Source organism: Zootoca vivipara, chromosome 5 (genome assembly GCF_963506605.1).
Source record: "Zootoca vivipara chromosome 5, rZooViv1.1, whole genome shotgun sequence".
NCBI lineage: Eukaryota > Metazoa > Chordata > Lepidosauria > Squamata > Lacertidae > Zootoca > Zootoca vivipara.
In genome coordinates this window covers 65,860,575-65,881,658 of record NC_083280.1, presented here as the reverse complement: position 1 = coordinate 65,881,658, position 21,084 = coordinate 65,860,575, and the positions used below count along the sequence as shown (strand labels likewise).

The 21,084-nt window shown below is 43.2% G+C and overlaps 1 protein-coding gene across 1 annotated transcript; it reads left to right on the top strand.

The window, feature by feature from the left end:
- Nucleotides 1–572: 572 nt before the first annotated feature.
- LOC118096413 (lysosomal acid lipase/cholesteryl ester hydrolase-like) lies at nt 573–11,304 on the top strand. Its single transcript, XM_035138224.1, has 9 exons — nt 573–674; nt 1,371–1,491; nt 3,658–3,856; nt 6,169–6,278; nt 8,050–8,186; nt 9,010–9,156; nt 9,837–9,908; nt 10,469–10,534; nt 11,071–11,304. The coding sequence occupies exons 1-9, from the start codon at nt 573–575 to the stop codon at nt 11,302–11,304; spliced, it is 1,188 nt and encodes a 395-aa protein (XP_034994115.1).
- The last annotated feature ends 9,780 nt before the right edge of the window (nt 11,305–21,084 follow it).

Genomic DNA, 21,084 nt, shown 5'->3' with positions numbered 1-21,084 from the left:
CAGCTAAAAAAAGCTTCCTTGTGTTTTTTGATGACCCTATATAATGTTGTGTACATGTGGCTCTAAAGCTTGGGTTCAATTTTATATCTGCTTACAGTGACTTCAAAAATGGTCAAAAAACTGATAAATAAATTTTTTTAAATCATCTTGTGCGTAAGGTTTTTTTAAAAATCAAATCTCTTTGAAAGTAAGATTGTATCTAATCTTTAATGAAAGCTCATCAAATTATGATACAGGGAAATGAGGTTGTAAAAAAGTCATCACCCTACTCAACAATTGTGAAGAGGATTGCATAAAGAAATTGAAAATTGTTTTTTTTGACCCATTAAAAACATTCTGAGAAATGAACACACATTTATCAGCATATCATTTGATATTCATTTGTACTTCTCATCCTCAGAATCTACTAATATCAAGGACCATCAAGGTAGCATTTAGCATTAATAATTCTGTTGCATCACAGCCTTCAACACCTATCAGATCTCCTTAAGACCTTTCTTCAATTCAGTGTTTTCCCTGAAACATTTTCTATTAAGGAGATACTGTAGTTCTGTTTTATACACAGGCCCAAGATGTGGCTGTTTTGGGGAGTGGCCTGCTTAGTCCAACAGGCTGTGATGTCTGAAGAATTCATAAGGGGAAAACATTTGAATCCTCAAGAATTCATGGAAATTGTAAGTTGATAATTCAGGTGCCCTTGAAAACAGTAGGTTGTAATCCTTACAGCTTCCCTTTTAAACCGTTTTCAAGTGTGCATGCATTCCCAAGCAGATTCTCCATGCTTGACAGGGTTATCTCGCACTGCAAATTTATCTGAAAGTGTTTTAAACAATTATCCTCCCTTGGGGAGAAATTTGATTCCGTTCACATTTCAAGCTGAATCCACTTAATTTGCATTTTCTGAAACAATTATATATATTTAAAAAATCATTCAAAATTGGCATTTCCCAAATTTTGCAATGCTGTTCTCCAATCAGGTAATGGAACTAGAAACACATATGTCAGGGTAAAGTGTGTTCTAAAATGCAAATATGGGTGAAAACAACATACAAAAAAGCATTTTGTCTGGCAAAATTGGCTTGCAGAAAGGTGTGTTTTGGGCAAACTTGCATACAATCATGTGTACATTATAAGAGTTTAGGGGAGGAATGGAGAACCTAAGGCCCTCCAGATGTTGTTGGACTACAACTCCCATCATCTTTGACCATTGTTACCTGGGACTGATAGGAGCTGGAGCCCAGCTATAGTCACAGGCTTCTCATTCCTGGTGTAGGGCTAGGGAAGTCATTGAACAATGATCCTGGCTCTGAGAATTGTCCCAGAATATTTTTTTATCAAGCTTTTTAATTTCCATCCCTCTCCACTCACAGCCTGAAATCATCCAGTATTGGGGATATCCCAGTGAAGAGTATACAGTCCTGACAGAGGATGGCTATTACCTGCAGGCAAACAGAATTCCACATGGAATAAACGGTTCTGGAATAAAGACAGGTATCTTTGGAATGGTGTTTTGTATGGTTGTTTGAGGTGCTGTTCATACCTTTTCTGCGAAAAATATTAAATAACAGCATGGACATTTCACCCAAGTGTGTCCTATGTTAACAGGTTCCACGGATCTAATGGCTTTAATTGTGCCTTTCCGAAATTTGCTTTATGTATTGGGGGTAAATGTTGTATTTCTGTTTTCAGTAGTCAGTAGGCTATTTGATAAAAATAAAGCTTTTCTCTCCACATCCCTTTTGGATATGGTGGGATATATCCACAAATATCTCTTCTTGAGTATCATCTCTGCCAAGTTTCTTCCAAATTAGCATCAGGTGTGCTGTCAACATGTGGCCCTGCCCTCTTGCACCTAACTCCATCACATCTATATCCAGTGTTGCTTTTCCAGAAAAAGAGGTGCCGGAACTCACCAAGAACACACCCCTCTTTCTCTTACAATGCCTGAAAGGTGCCGGAACTGAGTTCTCTCTGAAAAAAAGCCCATAGCTGCCAAGTTATCCCCTTTTTAAAGGGATTTTCCATTATGCTGAATAGGCTTCCTCGCGAGAAAAGGGAAAACTTGGCAGCTATGAAAAAGCCCTGTCTATTTCTGTTAGGTTTGATGCAGCCAGTTTGGATTCATTCCACAAGCATTTCCAGTTGTTTCAAAGTTTGTCAGCTCCATGAGGAGAATGTCTATGTTTGCTACTTCAGCTTCCAGTGATATATCTCTAGCTGGGGTGACCTTGTTGCAATTATCTATGCCAGCTAATATTTTGTACCACATGGCTGACGTTAACACATAGGGAAAAGATGTCATGATAAATTCCATGGGCTTCATTTCTTGCTTTGGCCAGCAAATTAAGATCTTCTAGTGCTAATTTAATTCTAGGCAAGTGAGCTGCAAAAGGCTTTGCACATTCAACATGTTCTGATCATTTAGTTTTAGACATACCATGGAGACAACAACCACACATTTTTTTTAGTTCTTCCCATTGCTTAGGACTGGAACCAAACAGGTGGTACACAGCTTGAATTGTTCCCCAAATGGTGTTTCTTCATGTATGCAGCATCATTTCCACATAAGTTGGGTGTGGGACAATTGCAAAGTGAAAAAAAATTCTGTTCTTGCTTGCGTGTTGTTGTATTTTCCAGCCATATTTGCCCCATTATTGCAAGGCTGAGCTGTACTTTCACCGAGAGGAATAGTTTGTACTTTCAATGAACAATTATCAACTGAGCAATTTCTCTCCCTCTTTTGTTGCTACAATCTGCAGACTTGAGAATTCTGTGTTTCTTTTAAAAGTATGTTTCTCAAAACAAATGTTGTTTGTTCAATATGGGAAGAATCTGGTGTGGCATCTACTATTGCGGCTAAGTAGGCCTACTTTGCAATTTGCCTCACAAGCAAAATGTGTTGTTTCACACGATTCAAGCATTCTGCAATAAATTAATTTTGTGAATCAGGGACAGATAATGAACTTGAAACTGCCCGCTCCTTTTCTGTGACTCCTATACTACTTAGCACGTGTTCCAGAAGGATGGGGTTCAAAATGGAGAGCAGTTCAAAAAAGTTCCCATTGTTTTAATCACCAACTCGATGGGATGAACCAGTATATGCTAGACTATGTTATTCTAAGAAGAGTACAACATCATACTCTCCAACATTTCTCCAGTGAAAATAGGGACATCCCATTCCATAATGTCAATTTTACTATTTATACCCCATACATCTTACTGGGTTGCCCCAGCCACTCTGGGCAGCTTCCAACATATATAAAAACATAATTAAACATTAAAGAAATTCCCTATACAGGACTGCCTTCAGACAGCTCTGGAGTTGGATAACTCCATACGTTCTAACATTTCTCCAATGAAAATAGGAACATCCTAAGGAAAAGCGGGACATTCTGAGATAAAATCAGAAACTGGGACAGCTGCTTTAAATCAGGGACACCCATTTGGAGCGTTTGCAACATTGATTAACCACTTTAAAAGGAACATTCTGGCTCCCCTTCTTTGGCTCCCAAGCCACACTTTTGACCTTGGGCAGGTGAATGGTGTACCCACTGCCCCCTGTCTCCTGGCCCCGAGTCAGATACCAAAGGGAAATGTTGATGCTCTGTGAGTGAGCATATCTGGAGTATTTGATCCAATATTCTCTTTGTTTTACAGGGCCTAGGCCAGTTGCGTTATTGGTAGTTGACCTTTTTTTGGAAGGTAGGAGCTGGATTGCAAATCTTCCTAGCAATAGTCTGGGATTTGTCCTAGCAGATGCCGGTTATGATGTCTGGATACTAAACAACAGGGGGACCACCTGGTCTAGAAGACACAAGCACTTCTCAGTAGACCAAAAAGAATTTTGGAATTTCAGGTAAGTACAAGGGACCAATGTTGCTTGGATGGAAGGGATGCTTTTCCTGAGAACTTTCCCAGGACTCAGCTAGAATGGTAAAGAAAAAGCGTGTCCCAGACTGTAACCATCTAACCTGAATGGTTAAGCATTTTACTTTGTCCTGCCTTGTAGCTTCTTCTTCTTCCTTGGTGATCATTCATAGCCGAGTAAGATTGTCTTCCATGAACACAGTTTTAACCATGGGTCCGTAAGTGACGGTGGAGGCCAATTCTGGATCCACACGTCCTTCCACAGTGGGGACATTGGTTTCCAGGTGGGAGTTGATCACGGGGTAGATTTGCCAAGCTTGCCTTCCTCTTAGCATGTTTCTCCCTTGTGTCCTGAGATCGAGTTTCTTCAAAGCCCATGACACCTTTGGACAAGCCTAAACTATCTTAAGTAAGAGTGGAAGGGCATCACCGAAACCACCAAATACTGCAGGAAATGTTTCCTTTGCTAGAAAATTAGAAGAGGGGTAGACTTGATCTGCAGAAGGAAAGGTGTGTTTAAAGTGCACATTGCATACACTGAAAGCTGAATGAAAAACAAATTGATATACATTCCAGAGAGGAATATGTGCATCATAACCACTACTATGAGGGCGTGCCATACGTGAGGCAAAGTGAGGTGGCAGGCTCCAAAGGGATAGCAGATCCATCCTCTAAGGAATAGCCGTTTACTGACTTTTTCTCCTGGTGAGCAACAATTGCGGCCCAGCGCCTTCCTCAGCTTGCCCCACTGTGCAGTGCCATTTTCTGCATCCCTCTTGGCTGCTGTGGTACCTCATGGGTTTCCACCAAACCCGGAGATTCAAACGGGCCAATCCGCAGCGGTCTGGGGGGCGTGGCTTGGCGAGCAGGCTTCACTCAGGTCCGCCTGCCAACTATTTGCCTGGCCGACCCTGTGTGCTGCAGTCCAGTCGGCCGGGAGCATCATCCACTTTGTCCCTCTCTATAATATAGTTGCTATTTCTCTAACCATTTCTTCTTCAGCTAGGAGGGCTTTGCTGTGGTCTTTTGATGGTTGCCGGGAAGGAATTTCCCCAGCGTCTCAGGTTTTGCGCCTTCCCCATAGCACTAGTCAGAACTTTGGCCTTGGGCGGAATCCTATAGTATTTCATCCAATAGGGGTGTGATGAAGTGGTGACTCACCCTCCCCCCCTTTTCACTGTGGCAGCGTTAACAGGGTACCCCATTAGAGGGGCCTGGAGGGAAGTCTCTGTCCAAAGAGCCAGTTGCCCAGGGCTGGTGGGCCATAGAGCTTCCCTCAGCATTTGGGGACCATCCACATAAACCTGTGTTTTGCGATGAATCTGCCCCCCAATAGACGCTGTCATTCCTCAGTTGTTCCACCAGTTGGGGGGGGGGTGGCTGAGAGGGATACATACCCAATGCCCATGCCAAGGCTTTGAACATCTGAAATCAATAAAGTTGTGGCAAATTTTAAATCCCAGATGGTTGTCGTGTCCATTCATTTTACCCCCCTTTTTAGATCAGGCACACTGGGGCAGGGGACTCTGCAGCTGGGCACGCAATGCATCGCCTGTTGCTGCCGCCATGGTGGCAGCAATGGCTGTGGCATGCTACTTAAGGGCCAGGATTGACAATTCCTTGGCAACCCCTCCAATGCTGCCTCCACAGCAGCCTCTTGGTGAATAGGGGGTGCTGCAGGACTCCTCTACTGCCCAGGAAAGAAACAGTGGGGGGCTGCCCTCTGGGGTTTCCTGGGCTTGGCACTTGCCCAGCATGATTCAGAGAGGGCTGCTTTCTGATTCCCACTTCAACCATAGGTAAGGTTGATTTGATTCCCTCCACAATTGCTCCTGATGTAGATCTCAATTCACTCCTTCCTCCCTGGTGGGACATGGCACAATTTTGTGATTTGACTCAGGTGCCAAAATGTCTTCGGCCTACCTTGACTACTACTGACAGATAAAGCCCTGAAAAATTAGGGATTTGGATTACTAGACGGCCTGTGGACAGTGTATATATCTGAGAACCTAACTGGGCTAGTTTAAGTGAAATAGAAATATTTAAATAAATCATAAATATATATTTACTTTTTGTTTCCTTACTATTCCCACTGGACAACTTGCAAGGTTATCCTCCAAATGTCAGGGTTACCATGTCCGATGTATTGTATTTTTTAATATTGATACATCAATGTACACAATTGTACACATTGCCAGGTGGGCGGGGTATTATTATTATTATTATTATTATTATTATTATTAATTATTATGCAAATGCAGGTGGTCAAAGTTTCACTGGTATTCTGTCTATGTCTTTCAGTTTTCATGAAACGGCAATTTATGATATTCCAGCAGCCATTAACTTTATTCTGCAGAAGACTAAGGAAAAAAGCTTGTATTATATTGGTCATTCCCAGGGATGTACATTGGGTAAGTGAAGAGCAGAATGAAATGTCTCTTACCTTCTTGCATTCTTGAGGAACCCACTAGGGATGTGGTCCAATCTCAGGACTCTTGGATAGACTAAAGAAAAGAAAAGAAAAGAAAAGAAACAAGTTAAAGCATAGTAGCTTTTTTTTTTTTTAAAAAAAAAGCAGCATTCACATATGTTCCAAGAGAAAGTCGTTTTTCAGTAGTCAAGCTGGGACTCAAAACATGGTCAGGGGAGGAGGGCTGCAGTAATGGACAGAGGCTTGGTGACCTTAAGGTATGAATGGGGAATATTTGGCACTCCAGATTTGGACTCCAACTCCCAGCAGCCTCAGCAACATGGTCAAAAGGCAGGGATTATGGAAGTCCAACAATATCTGGAGGGCTACAGCTTCCTCACTTCTGCTTTAACAGCATGAGAACACAAGCTTTGACTTATTAGATCACAGTTAGATCCATCCTCTTTAATATTCTGTGTCCCAGAATGTATCTGGAAGCTTAAAAGCTAGGCATGAAAGTGGTGGTCACCCCTGTTGCCTTGATCAGCCACATACCTGAACAAACCCACCTGTGCATGGTGGGTTCCATCACGTCCATCACTGCCTTCATCTGCCTCCTGATGTACTTCTTAGAAGCCAGGTCTTCCAATGTAGCTCAGTGCTGGGAGATTGTGGTAAGGTTACCAGACATCCCTGTTTCCCTGGGACAATCCCTGGATTTACAAATCAGTCCCCTGAAAAAATCCATCTATTTAGTAGGAAGTTGAAAAGTGTCCCCAGATTCATTGAAAAAAATATATCTGGTAACCTTAGTGATGGGAAAGAAAAGAAAGTACTTAGTCACATGGTGCATTGTATAACGATGAAATTTGCTACCACTTAAGTTGGTGATGGGCTAGCTACAAATGTAGATGTTTGCAAAATGCTTGCAAAATGGGCTTGTAAAAATCCATGAAAGTTAAAGCTATTAATGGCTACTAGTCATGATGGCTATATACTGCCATCATGGTTGGAGACACCATATCTCAGAATGCTATGCGCTAGAGAAAACATTTCCTTCATGTCCTATTTTCCTATAAGCATCTTGTTGGCCACTGCAAGGAACAGGGTGCTGGACAGGTCAGGGTCAGAGTGGCTGACTAGGACAGAGAGCTATAATTACATCCTGGACTCTCCACGTCTGCCTGCCTGTGGTTTTGGCTGTGCAGAATATACATGAATAATCTCCATTTCTGGTGCAAGTGAGCAAAGTCTGAGAGAGAGACCAGCAGGCATGAAAGAACAGGATCCTGCTCAGCACTTATATGTGACAGATTCTCTTCAAGACTCCAGTGCCTAATTTAAGACACATCCAAAGAGCAAACCAACCTGAATTCGTTGTATGACAGACATTTCAAAAGAAGAGAGATGGAAAACCTTTCACCTTCTGCCGGGGCGTAGGAAGATAGGGCAGCGCGATCCCAAGGGCGCCATCGCGGCTGCCTGCCCCACCCCCAAAATGCACGCCCTGCCCCCAAAACGTGCACTGCGCCCCGCTCCCAGAATGTGCACCATGTCCCTGGGGGCAGCGCGCCTGCTCTCCGCCCTCGGTGGCGGAGCATGAAGCTCCGCCGCTGACCCTCTGGATGCTTATGGACCCCAGTTCCCATCAGCCGCAGCAAGTATGGCTGATGGGAGTTGTAGCCCAGCAGCAACTGGAGAGCCACAGGTTTCTTATCTCTGATTTGTTTGTTTGCAGGTGCAATGTTTTTAAAAAACTTTCTTTTCTCCAGGTTTAATTGCCTTTTCTACCATGCCGCAGCTTGCTAAGAAAGTGAAACTCTCCCTGTGTTTTGCTCCTCCCTATGTATTGGTAGGCACCAAAGGGCCATTTTCATTTCTTCTACGCTGGCCTGATGCATTGTTAAGAGTAAGTATGACTCAAGCATTTGCAGATCCATAATTTTAATATCTATTTTTCTTGTGAGTCTTAACAGAGAGCTACCCTTCATGCTGTCCACTCTGTTTCTTTAATTCAACATGGAGAAGAACTCCACCCTGCTCACCCACTCAGGTCTCAGTGATGAGGTCCAGATCGGCCTCCTCATCCACAATCAAGTCATGGCTGAGGGAGGCCTCACTTCGAGCTGACCTGCATTCAGCAACAGCATCCACAGACCCAAGGGTTGGCTGATAGGACAACCACAATTCCCTAGGTTGGAGGAGGGGCTGGCATACGGCATAGTCACCAACTCTACCTGCATTGTGTGCCCCTTACATTGCCTGCCCCACCTCTCACACCACACTTACTCGTACTCTGAAATGCTGTAATTGCCCCCCATTGCACTCCCCAGCTCCTCTCCTCCCAAGCACATTTTCAGATAAAACAACACCCACCCTGTATTTTATGCCCCCAAGTTAAAAACACCATCCCCATTAAAACAAAACAAAAATTACCCCATCTTCATTCCACTAACTTACCACCTGGGAGGTTCTTTGGGAATGAGGTAATCCTTCAAGTGGTTGTAGGGCATGCCCCAAAAATCTTGCTGAAGCCATGCAGAGCCAGGCTTGCATTAGAATCTGAAGGCACAATTGCCTAGAAAGGCTAGGTATATCACCTTGATTGTGCTGGAGAAAGGTGGTATATGACTGTAACATAAAGGGGATCTATTCCTAGCTGGGGGCTTAATGTTTCCTTCCAAGAAAGGACTATTATTTAGAAATTTAGAGATTTTTATTTTATTTTACAGCTTATATTTGGAAATAAAGAAATATGCCTTCTCAGTAACGAACTAAAAGCTATCAAGGCGAAGATATGCAGCAATCCATTGATTGACAGACTTTGTCTCGAAGTCCTTTCCTTACTTCAAGGACACAATGAGAAAAACCTAAATGTGGTAGGCAGATTTATTATATATCGCTTATGCATTTACTTCTTTTTTTAAAAGAACTAGCGATGTACATAAACATAACGACAAAAGAAAAGCAATCAAACAATCTATCACTTGCCATAATTCTGATTTCCTTAGCACAATTATTCTATAGTGAAATTCTTGAGACCTCTTTCAATAGATGTTACAGTAATCAATCATCGTTTAAAATGCATTTTCAAAGTTGAGCTCAAACCTAGTAGGTAGGTGGTCACTTACACACGACCATTGAAGACAAAATGCACCACAGTCAAAAAAACCAAGAAGTCTCAGAGTTGCAAATTTCAATTGCTTATGCTAATTTCCAGATGCAAAGTTAGAAGGAATTACTACAGTAGGGCAGGCTGTGACCAGGTGACCTCTCTGCCTGAGCCATGTGCTGTCCAAGTGCTCAATGTTGAGATGCAATTTCAAGGCCCCTTTTCTTCCTTCTTATGGCTCTTTATCAGCTGGATTCACTATGGGTGGGGGATACCCATCTAGGTACCCAGACACCTCTTCATCAGAAATCTGCTTCCTTGTGCAGCATGCAAGTGTCTATATGCTGTACTGCCTTAAATGCGAAGGCCTTGTGAATGTAGCTGTTCCTTGAAAACTCTTCAAGGATGTGATTTTAAAAAGCATTTTCTTTCCTATCATTCTTCCAGAGTCGAGCAGATGTGTATACTGGAATTTTCCCCGATTATTCTTCTGTAAAAACATTCGTACATTGGGGTCAGGTACTGTATAATAAAAACCTTCTCAGCATTTCAAAATTCAGGAGTCAAAAGTTGGACATATTTACCTGAATGTTCAGTTTCACATATTCTTGTTTTTGTAACAAGGTTCTCATTTCGTTTTTTTGAAAGTGTCATTTTCAAAATTACTCCCCACCCCTGAAATTATATCCTAGATACTTTTAGAATACTTCCTGTTAGCATCTCACAGGAAGAATACGGGAAGCTCCCCTATACTGAATCAAACCATTGGTCCTTTCAGTTCAAAATTGCCTACCCTGACTGGCAGCCAGGGTTTCAGACTTCAGTATCTCCCAGAGCTTTCTCAAAATGAGGTTGATAAATACATTAATAATCTTCTACCTGACTTTCTAGAGACACCACTGTTTTAACCAGAGCTTTTGGTCCTTTTATTGGCCAGGGTGGATGGGTGGAGATTCTGAAAACCAAGATCCCTACATTTTGAATTTTCTTTGGACTATCCATCTTTCAGAAGATTTAGTACAGTATTTTGAACATGCACCAAATTTCAAATTGTGCATAAGTCTTTTTCATCTTTTTAGGTTGCTAAATCAAACCAATTTAAATATTTTGATTATGGACCAAAGAACGGGGCTATCTACAACATGGTAAGTGATTTGGATTCTAATGAGTGATTTTGCTCGCAGGTTAAACATTCAGTGTGAACCATGTTGTGATTTCTGAGTTCTTGCGTAACTGATAACATCAAAGACACAGAACTGATTGAAACTATGGGTTTGTCTTTGAAAATGCAGCCATTTAATGAGGAGGAGCATAGAAAGCTGCCTTATACCATATCAGACAATTGGTCAATCGGGTTCGACATTGTCTATCTAGATTGGCAGGAGGGTGGGATGGGTTGCAGGTGGAATGGGGCAGAACAGACTAGTGTGTGTCCCAGTGATACCTGTGGCAGTCAGGAAAGGAACCCCTGCCTAACCTAAGCGGAGATTCCCCTTTAATACCTTTTGCTATTCTTACTGGTCCAGTATAGGGAATTTGATTCTGAATGGACAGGTAAAGAATGATTTTCAAGTGACAGATGTTAGACATCCAATACATGAAGATCCAAAAGTTATATTAACAATGAGAAGAAATGTAAATGTGAACCTCATTTTCATATTTTTGATCTTTTCATCAACAGAGTTCACCCCCATTTTATAAATTAGAGGATTCTATTGTGCCAACAGCTGTGTGGAGTGGTGGACATGACAATATTGCAAGCACAAGAAATGTTGAACTGTTGCTCCCTCGAATCACCAATTTAGTGTTCCACAGGCATATTCCTGATTGGGCACATGTGGATTTTGTCTGGGGTCTTGATGCACCAAAGAGGTTGTATAAGGATGTGCTTTGTCTGATGCAAAAGTACAAATAAATGTACTTAATATGAGGGGCAAATTATATATCTGATATTAATGTGCACACTTATTTTAAAGGAATCTTACATCGATCGATTGATTTATGTATTTATATCCCTTATGTATCCTTTCTGTCACAAAGAATATTGAAGGTGGCTTACAAGAACAAAAAGATATGAAGAAGAAAAAGGCATAATAAAATTGACGGTAAAAATGTAACATCAAGTAGGGATATAGCCTCTATTACTACTTGTTATAATAATGCATTTTATTTTATATTGTGTAACGATGCTTTATAGAATAAACTTGCTTCTGCTCTGCAATGAATCATGGAACTCCCTATCTGAGATTCCCCTGCCCCCCTTTAAAATACAATAGAATAATTAACTGCAAACTGCAATGTACTCTGGGTTTAGTGGTTGTTGTTTAGCTACTGTATTCTCATATTGAATAGAATCCTAATTCTCTAAATTGTTTGGGCGAGGCTGGGATTTATGTATAAGCTAAACAAGCTATAGCTTAGAGCCCCACTCTCTTGCCCCCCCCAAATCACTGTTAATATATTTCTTCTTAATTGTATTTCAGTTCAACAATTGCTTTGATAAAATACATATTTTGTTATGTGCAAATGGCATTACCATATAGCATATATTCAATACAAAAAACAGCAACAATTTGTTGTTGACAAAGGGCAGCTGGACATATACCTTCAGTAGCTTAGGGCCTCATCAAACCTAAATCCAGCGGCAAGGTTGAGATGGGGGGGGGCGAGGAGGGTGCAACAGCCTTGCCACTCAGGGCTGGTGTCGCTCCAGTGGCAGTGGGGACTGGGCAGACCCAACACACACACACACACACACACACACACCACACACACACCCTGGGCAGGATGGAGACACCCACCACCACTGAGTTTTTCCAATCCAACCAAAACCCAGATTCACCTTTATTTCAGAATGTATGAGTCTACAATACAAGAGAACGCGATTCTCCAACTCATGATTGTTGCACCAGTTGGCAATACAGTACAAAATATGCACCCAGTACTGATAAGCAGTCGATTTAATAAAGCCCCCTCATGGGCTGTCACTCTATCACGCCCCAGTGTTGTTTTACCATTTAATTATTTTCTTTTCTGTGCGGATGGTGTAATTAGTCACCAGGTGGCAGTAGACCTGCTGATGGAAACAAGAAGGAATTGGTAAACACATTGTATCTATTCTGTTTTTGTCTGATAGAAAGACAATAAAGAGGATAATCTATTTTCCTACCTCTGATTTTTACATATTGCTTTTCTGCAGTCAAGCAGATGCATTTTTTCCCAATCTCTCCTCATTTTTCTTCTGTAAAATCAGTAGCCCACTGCGGCCAGGTAGAGTTTAATCAATGTTTCCTCTGCATTTCCAAACTTAAACATCAGTAGTTGGTTCCTTTGGTTGCTGTTGATGGTGATGGATGATGGCTTTGGATCTGATTTCATTCATTCATTCGAACCCATCACTCCATATTTATTTCTTGATATCAGAATCATAGAATTGTAGAGTTGGAAGAGAACCTGAGAGTCCTCTCATCCAAACCTCCTGCAATGTGGGAATATCAACTAAAGCATTATCTTGTGCCATTACCTATTTCGTGCTAGGCAGAAATTCAACAGTCCCCCCCCCACTATTACAGTGCTGCAACAACGAACGAAATTATGCCTGCTGTGTTTTAGCACTGGGTCTTCTGTAAAATGGCAGCAGCTAGTCTTTCTTATATTTGCTTACAATGATACTTGTGAAAAGACAGTTAATCAAATATGAGCAGTCCAAGCAATTTGATTATTACTTGCTCATTGCCTTTATAATAAGGAAGAAGAACTGGGTCAGTGAAGAACTACCACAAAACAAACGTGTCACTTTAAGGTGATGTTTATCCCCTTTGTGCTGAGGATGTGTCACACATCAGTACCGCCCTGCTCACATCTGATTGGCATTGACAGTCTCTGCTGATATGTGTCCCTGCTTGTGTGTGCCCAGTGGTACCACACATACACTCATGAAAGCTGGATGGATCCATGTGCAGGGGTCAATTTCTATGTGCAAAAACGACCCTTGCTAAATTGGGGCTTAGTCGTGGGCATAGCCAGGGGGCAGGGGGGCAGCTTCCCCCCCAAAATCAAGTAAATCAATACAAAATACTTAAATAACTGAGGTTCCCCCCCCCAACATAAAGCCTGGCTATGCCCATGGGCTTAGTATGCTCATCATCTATAGAAATGATGATGATGATAAAAATTTGTATAGTGTTTTCAAGGGCGGGAACAGCTGTCCACCAGCAAAAATAATTAATTCACTCAAATCCCCTACAGGAAAAAATATTACACCTAATCAAGGCATATATATATAGGGCTTGCTGATCAGAAGGTTGGCGGTTCGAATCCCGGTGGTTCGAATCCCCGCGACGGTCCCAGCTCCTGCCAACCTAAAAGTTCGAAAGCACATCAAAGTGCAAGTAGATACATAGGTACCGCTCCAAGCGGGAAGGTAAACAGCATTTCCGTGTGCTGCTCTGGTTCGCCAAAAGCGGCTTTGTCATGCTGGCCACATGACCTGGAAGCTGTCTGCGGACAAACACCAGCTCCCTTGGCCTATAGAGTGAGATGAGCGCGCAACCCCAGTCGTCTGCAACTGGACCTGCCAGTCAGGGGTACCTTTACCTTTACCTTAGGCCAGGGTTCCCCCAAACTATGGCCCGGGGGCCACATACGACCCGAAAGCCTCTTTTATCCGGCTTGCGATGACCGCAATGATCCCTGCCGCCCGCTCTTACCGGCGTGGGTGGCGTGGCATGGCTGCCCACTTCTGGGCCTGAAAAAGCACCAGAAATCATTTGCGTGCATGTGCTAATGTCATTTCCGGCACCCGTCGATGGGGTGAGCTCCCATTGCTCGATCCCAGCTCCTGCCAAACTTGCAGTTCGAAAGCACGTCAAAGTGCAAGTAGATAAATAGTTACCGCTCCGGTGGGAAGGTAAACACCGTTTCTGTGCACTGCTCTGGTTCGCCAGAAGCGGCTTAGTCATGCTGGCCACATGACCCGGAAGCTGTACGCCGGCTCCTTTGGCCAGTAAAGCGAGATGAGCGCCGCAACCCCAGAGTCAGTCACAACTGGACCTAATGGCCAGGGGTCCCTTTACCTTCTTATATATAACTAGCTATTGTTTCCCAGATGATTACCACCATCTGGAACTTCTGCATAATGAATAAATAAATTTGATAAGCCTGGAGCATAATTGAGTCAGGCGGCAAGATGGTAACTCTTTTTTTAAAAAAAATATATAAACAAATAAATAAATAATAATTGTATTGCATAGGTTTATATAGCCAAAGAGAGAGAGACGTTTTTAAACAAAGAATTAAATTCTGGCAGATGATCGTGTTTGCCTGCGTGACTCATGAGACTGTATATTCTGAAGAAGAAGAAGAAAAACTGGACCAAGAAGTAGGAGATGCAGCTTTTGAAACACAGCTCATTGTTATTTTATTTAGTCCATTTATATTCTGCATTTTGTCCAATAAGTTCACGGTGGTGTGGGTAGTTGGAGTGTGCACAGGCCCTAAGACTTGCCTTGTATCTATATTTCTGCATTTTTTAAATAAAAAAATTCCATCTGTTTGTGTGGCGATGCCCCGACCCCCCCCCCCCGGAATAAATAAAGACACAGGACACATTGCATAAGGTTAATGGGCATGAAAAGGCCACAACTTTATTGATTACGGATGTAGAGAGGTATTGGCTTAGGCATTGGCTCTAACCATCTGTATCCGACTCCAGCCTGCTCTGCTGGCAGTCTGTGAAGGGTTAACCACCGTTGGGTGAGTCCTGCGATGCAGATCAACTAGGAACTCACCCTGGGGCCACTGCTACGGGTCGTGCCTTAGGCCCTCGCCTACCATGGCTTCAGACTCCTTAAGGCTTCACGGCACGATCTGGGAATGCAGCGGTAGCAGTCAGCGGAGACAAGGTAGCGGTGGAAGCAAGCCCGCACTTCCCTGACCCCTGTAAGCACGGAGGTGAGGGGAACGAAGAGGAGGCCGCTGGCTCACGGAGTGCATGAACCGCTGTTCCCCGGTGCCTGATCAGCCACCCCACTCCACAGCACTGCAGACTGTAGCCGGCCAAGGACCTAGAAGGCAAGAAAGAAAAGGATTTAAAAGAAGTCTTTTCGTAGCTGAGGCTTGTCCTGAAGCGACGATCCGAGAGCAGCAAAAACGATGCAGCTGGTGGTCAGGATAAGAGAGGCAGTTTCCCGGCCGTGGGCTTGCTTAAATCAGCAAGCCGCGCCCCCTTGGAACGTCCTGATTGGACGCGTCAAGGGAGCGCCATGTCCGGGAGCCGGCCAATGGGCTGGGGGGAATGGCATCCATTCCCCCATCTCGTGGAGTGCTTGTGGCGCCCACAATCTCCCCTCCTCTCATGGCGGAAGGGACTTTCTTTGTCACTCTCTACATCTGATCTAGATGTTCCCTTGGCTGGATCCAGCAGGGCTCTTCCTACTTTCTTAAAAATAACAGTGGTTAGATGCATGGTAGGCAGCTTCCCCTCCATTCCATGCTTACAGAAAAAGGTGCCTTAGGGTTTCTGGGAACATAAGAAAATAAGAACAACATCATGTGGTTGTCATTGCCGTTATAAGAGAACAAGGGAGGTGTCATTTTAAAAGCTGTAAAGGTAGCTAAATTTCAATCTGCATCTGTTAGTGAAAATCGTGTACAAGCACATTCTATTAGGGGAAATTTCTTTGCAAAAATGTTGTATTACACAATGTTGTATAAAAAGCATACATTGGGAGAAATGAGCACCGAGATGCTGGTGAATTTTCACGAGGGCCTTTAAAAATAAATAAATCAAAACCAGATGTGGAAATGTGGAGAACTGAACTGAAGTTTGTAAAAGTTTGTAAAAATGAGAAACTGAGAAAAAACAAATTAACTCACCCCTAGCTCAGTATTGTCTGCACCACTGGTCTTCAATTGGTGGCCTGGTCCAAGGTAGGCCGCAAGGGGGACACTACCACCATGCCAATATGTGGTTAAAGGAATGGGTCCTCAAATTCATGTTTGGGTTACAAATGGGTCCTGGGTCTGAAAAGGTTGAAGACTGCTGGACTACACTGACTAGCAGTAATAGTCAGGGGACCTTTTTTGGGCCCAGTCTTACCAATCAGAGTCAAGGGCTGAACCTGGGACTCTCTGCCCTCAAAATAAGTGCTATCCCGCTGAACTACAGTCCTACCTTGGTTGTCGAACAGAATGTGTTCCAGAAGTCTGTTCGACTTCCAAAATGTTTGAAAACCAAGGCGCAGCTTCCGATTGGCTGCAGGAGCGTCCTGCAGCTAATTGGAAGCTGCGCCGGATTTTCGTCTTCTGGGGCAAAGTTCGCAAACTGGAACATCTACTTCTAGGTTTGCGGCATTCGAGTTCCAAGTTGTTTGTGAGCTAAGCTATTTGAAAGCCAAGGTACGACTACATAGTCAAAATACGACTGAAATCAAAGTGCCTGTGCCTGCAGCAAACCAAGGACATGGCGTACAGAAATGCACAGCACATGTGAGGTCACCCACCATGCAAATATTTCCACTGCTTCAGATTTTTTTACTAATAATGTGGGGCATCTCCCTTCCCTTCCCTCTTCATGTGCCCAAAGTGTTCTGCCCACACTATCTCTCCATGGGGTTGTTGTTGTTGTTTAGTCGTTTAGTCGTGTCCGACTCTTCGTGACCCCATGGACCATAGCACGCCAGGCACTCCTGTCTTGCACTGCCTCCCGCAGTTTGGTCAAACTCATGTTCGTAGCTTCGAGAACACTGTCCAACCATCTTGTCCTCTGTCGTCCCCTTCTCCTAGTGCCCTCAATCTTTCCCAACATCAGGGTCTTTTCCAAGGATTCTTCTCTTCTCATGAGGTGGCCAAAGTATTGGAGCCTCAGCTTCACGATCTGTCCTTCCAGGGAGCACTCTGGGCTGATTTCATTAAGAATGGATAGGTTTGATCTTCTAGCAGTCCATGGGACTCTCAAGAGTCTCCTCCAGCACCATGGGGTTGTATTCAAGTAAATTTTGTTTGCAGTAGACCATTGAAAGTCCCTAACTTAGCCATATTCACTCATTTCAGTGGGTCTGCTTTGGAAATACCTCCATTTCCTTTCCTCCCTCGTATGACATAGAAAAACAACTATATGGCATGGTGAAAAGGACTTTTTTAAAAAAACCTTTCCATAAAAATTTTATTCGTTTTATATCAACAATTATAAAAACACAATAATACAATAAAAAAACACACCAACAACACACCAAACAAATCAAAAACAATACAAATAAACTCTTATCTTTTCATCTTCTCTAATCATTCTTGTGTGGACTTCCCCAAGTTCTCCCTATCTGATTTTCATTGCTACTCATCTTTAGCAGTTTCATATATCATAATCTTAAACATTCCTTACCACTTAGCCATTACTATAAATTCCTCACATTATAACACTTACATATATTCATCTTAAATTCTATACTAACATCTCCTTCTAACCCTACAGCCAAAAAATTACTTCCAAAGATATCCTAAAATTTAAATACGGCAATATTTTTCTAAATAAACTTTAAACTTCTTCCAATCTTCTTCTACCGTCTCTTCCTTCTGGTGCCGGAGTCTCCCAGTCAGTTCAGCAAGTTCCATAAAGTCCATCATCTTCATTTGCCATTCTTCTATAGTTGGTAATTCTTGTTTCTTCCAATATTTTGCTATTAATATTCTCACTGCTGTTGTGGCATAGAAAAAGAAAGTAACATCCTTTGGGGGGATTTCTTCCCCCCATGAAAAGGACTTGTTTGTTGATCCTGATAATGTCTGTTTCTTCTGGTTTGCTATTCAGTTTCGTAAGTTAAGTTTGAAGTAAAGAATACATAACCTTCGTTTGGGGAAGACCACATCTTTATCTATGTACTTCAAGGATAATAAATGTAGCTTGATAGAGGTTTTATTTTTATGTGTGAGGCCTGGTTCCTGCTTACTGGATGGTGACAGTTAAGTTTTGCTGGTCAACACGGTTATTATTATGGTTTTGTGGCAATGCTGGGGGCAGGGCCAAAAATGCACATTTGACTCACACGTGCAGGAAGAATGACTGAAAAGGGCTAAGGAGTATGAGCAAACAGGAAGCTCAGATAAGAATCTAAGGGTGGCTCTCACATGCTCTGATGTTGGTGATTTTAGTGGTAGCATTCAAGATAGAACCCTGAGGCATGACAGCGGAAGCACAGAGGAGGAAGAGGTTTCTGTAGTTTAATTAGGAAATGACCTGTGCACAGGCTCACCTGTGCAATCCTGTGAAACATCCAAGCAGTAATGTTGCTGCAAGCAGCAGGAGCCACAGGACAGAATGGAGAAGGGATGTTTTGGTAAAGATGGGTGTTACCAATATATGGTTGGTGTTGAAATGAAAACCATCGGATGTGATGAAGTGATCCATATAGAAATACAGTGGTACCTCGGTTTACAAACACAATTGGTTCCGGAAGTCTGTACTTAACCTGAAACGTACTTAATCTGAAGCGAACTTTCCCATTGAAAGTAATGGAAAGTGGATTAATCCGTTCCAGACGGGTCCGCAGAGTACTTAAACTGAAAATACTCAAACCGAGGCGTACTTAAACCGAGGTATGATTGTAGAAAGGACTTGGAAATGGATCCTGGAGGAACTCCATCCAAAAGTGATTGTGTAGCTCACAAATTTAAAACACAATAAAACATCAAACATAAAAAACTTCCCTAAACAGGGCTGCCTTCAGATGTCTTCTAAAAGTCAGGTAGTTTTTTATTTCCTTGACATCTGATGGAAGGGTGTTCCACAGGACAGGCGCGAATCTAGGATGAGATTCTTTTGCATGGCATTCATACACAAACACACAGAGATCTTCATTTTACAAAACACCCTGCTTCAGAAACCAGTCAGGACAGGTTTTACAAGAGTGCATGAATGGGGAAAGGCCTTAAGTGATATGTAATGACAGTTAAAAGGTCAGAAAGGGAAGCACAGAGAGTGATCTTTGCAGCCCTGTGCATGCACAACAGTGTTCTTGTTTATAATTGTAGAATGCTACATGGTGTGAAATTAGCAACGAGGAAAAAATGGCTTTGCTGCCTCTGCACCGTTGGAGTAACCAAAGTATTCGAGCTAACTCCTTACCTGGCCAGCTGTCCTGGACTGGTGAGATACAGAAGAATGGTGGGAGGATCCAGCTGGGGAACCACCAATGAAAGAAAGCTCAGAGCTTGAGGAGGGATGGTGAGACAACAATGAGTGGTCAGAGGGAGAAGACTGGGATGAGATGGTGCCATAAGGGGTAACGGGGCTTAGTGAGCTGGGATAGTCTATGGGGAGAAAAGTCCAGAATCAGAGGCAGAAGCTGATGCAAAGGAGGAGGGAGGCCAAGAGGCAGAGACTGGTGAAGAGCCATGGGTGCCCCCCTCCTCTTGCATAACCCCCCCCCCGGTCTCCCAGAATCAGAAGAGGCATGAAAGGAGTAGATTGGCTCCATGCAGATACAGTCTCTGATTGCTTGGGTAAAGCCTTGGAGAGGAGGGGACCTTCAGTTTCAGCAACTGCTTCATGGAGGCAAGACCTACCAGGAATGAGTTGCTGTGTTAATTAGGCCTGACACTGCATCAAGTCTGCAAGGATAGCGTTTTGCTAACAAAGAGTTAAACTTCCTGTTGTCGAGAGTGAATTTCACTTCCACAGTGTGATTTATGGCCTGTTCACTCCTGACACCAGCGCTATGCCTGCAGACATGGGTGCACACTCATGTGACAATGGTGGTGCCGGAAAGTGCGAAGATGTAGGTATGATGCATTTAACTTAACTTGCAGGGATTTGATTTGCAAAGAGAATTGGCTTTCAAATAAATGCTGCTGCTGTCATGAATGTACCGTAAATATGGCACATTAAAGAAGAAGAAGAGAAAAAGAGTTTGGATTTGATATCCTGCTTTATCAGTACCCGAAGAAGTCTCAAAGCAGCTAACATTCTCCTTTCCCTTCCTCCCCCACAACAAACACTCTGTGAGGTGAGTGGGGCTGAAAGACTTCAAAGAAGTGTGACCAGCCCAAGGTCACCCAGCAGCTGCATGTGGAGGAGCAGAGACGCGAACCCGGTTCACCAGATTACGAGTCTACAGCTCTTAACCACTACACCACACTTAAACATGAGCTTAGGCTGAAGCAGAGGCAGATTTAGGGCAGCATGACCAATTCCCCCCCAAAACTGGGTGCTGAACCAAGAGGGGTGCCTCAGGGTGCCACAACTATGATGTAGCGCACACACAAAATGGAAGGTGAGGGGGTACCAAATTTTGGTCTCACACAGGGTGCCAGTGAAATTTAAAAGACCAGAGTTTGCCCTTGGCTGAAGCATATGTATTCGACATGCAGTACGTGTGGTGGTGACAAGTGTGCATGTGGTAATGGCAAAGGAACTGTGGCATAAAACTTAAGGGTTGCTAAAAGGCTAATGGCAGAGGCATGGCAAGAAATCGTTTATTAACCAGATCACTTTAACGGCGTGGGTTGTCTCTTCAGAATTTATTTCCAAAATGTTGGCTCTACACTTTATGCACATTTGTGCAGACTATTCGTACCGTAATTCGGGGAAGCATGGATTTGCATCGTGTCCTTTTCAAGGCACAAAATCCCATTGCTTGCAATGCTCCATGCAATGAAGTGGCCCCAGATTCCACAGCTGCCTTGTGGATGCATTCCCTCT

Bases quoted from the DNA above. Each gene is read 5' to 3' on its own strand.
- LOC118096413 (XM_035138224.1), top strand. From the start codon at position 573: ATGTGGCTGTTTTGGGGAGTGGCCTGCTTAGTCCAACAGGCTGTGATG. The intron at 8,187-9,009 runs GTAAGTATGACT...TTTATTTTACAG, and splicing joins GGCCTGATGCATTGTTAAGA to CTTATATTTGGAAATAAAGA. The intron at 9,909-10,468 runs GTACTGTATAAT...TCATCTTTTTAG, and splicing joins CATTCGTACATTGGGGTCAG to GTTGCTAAATCAAACCAATT.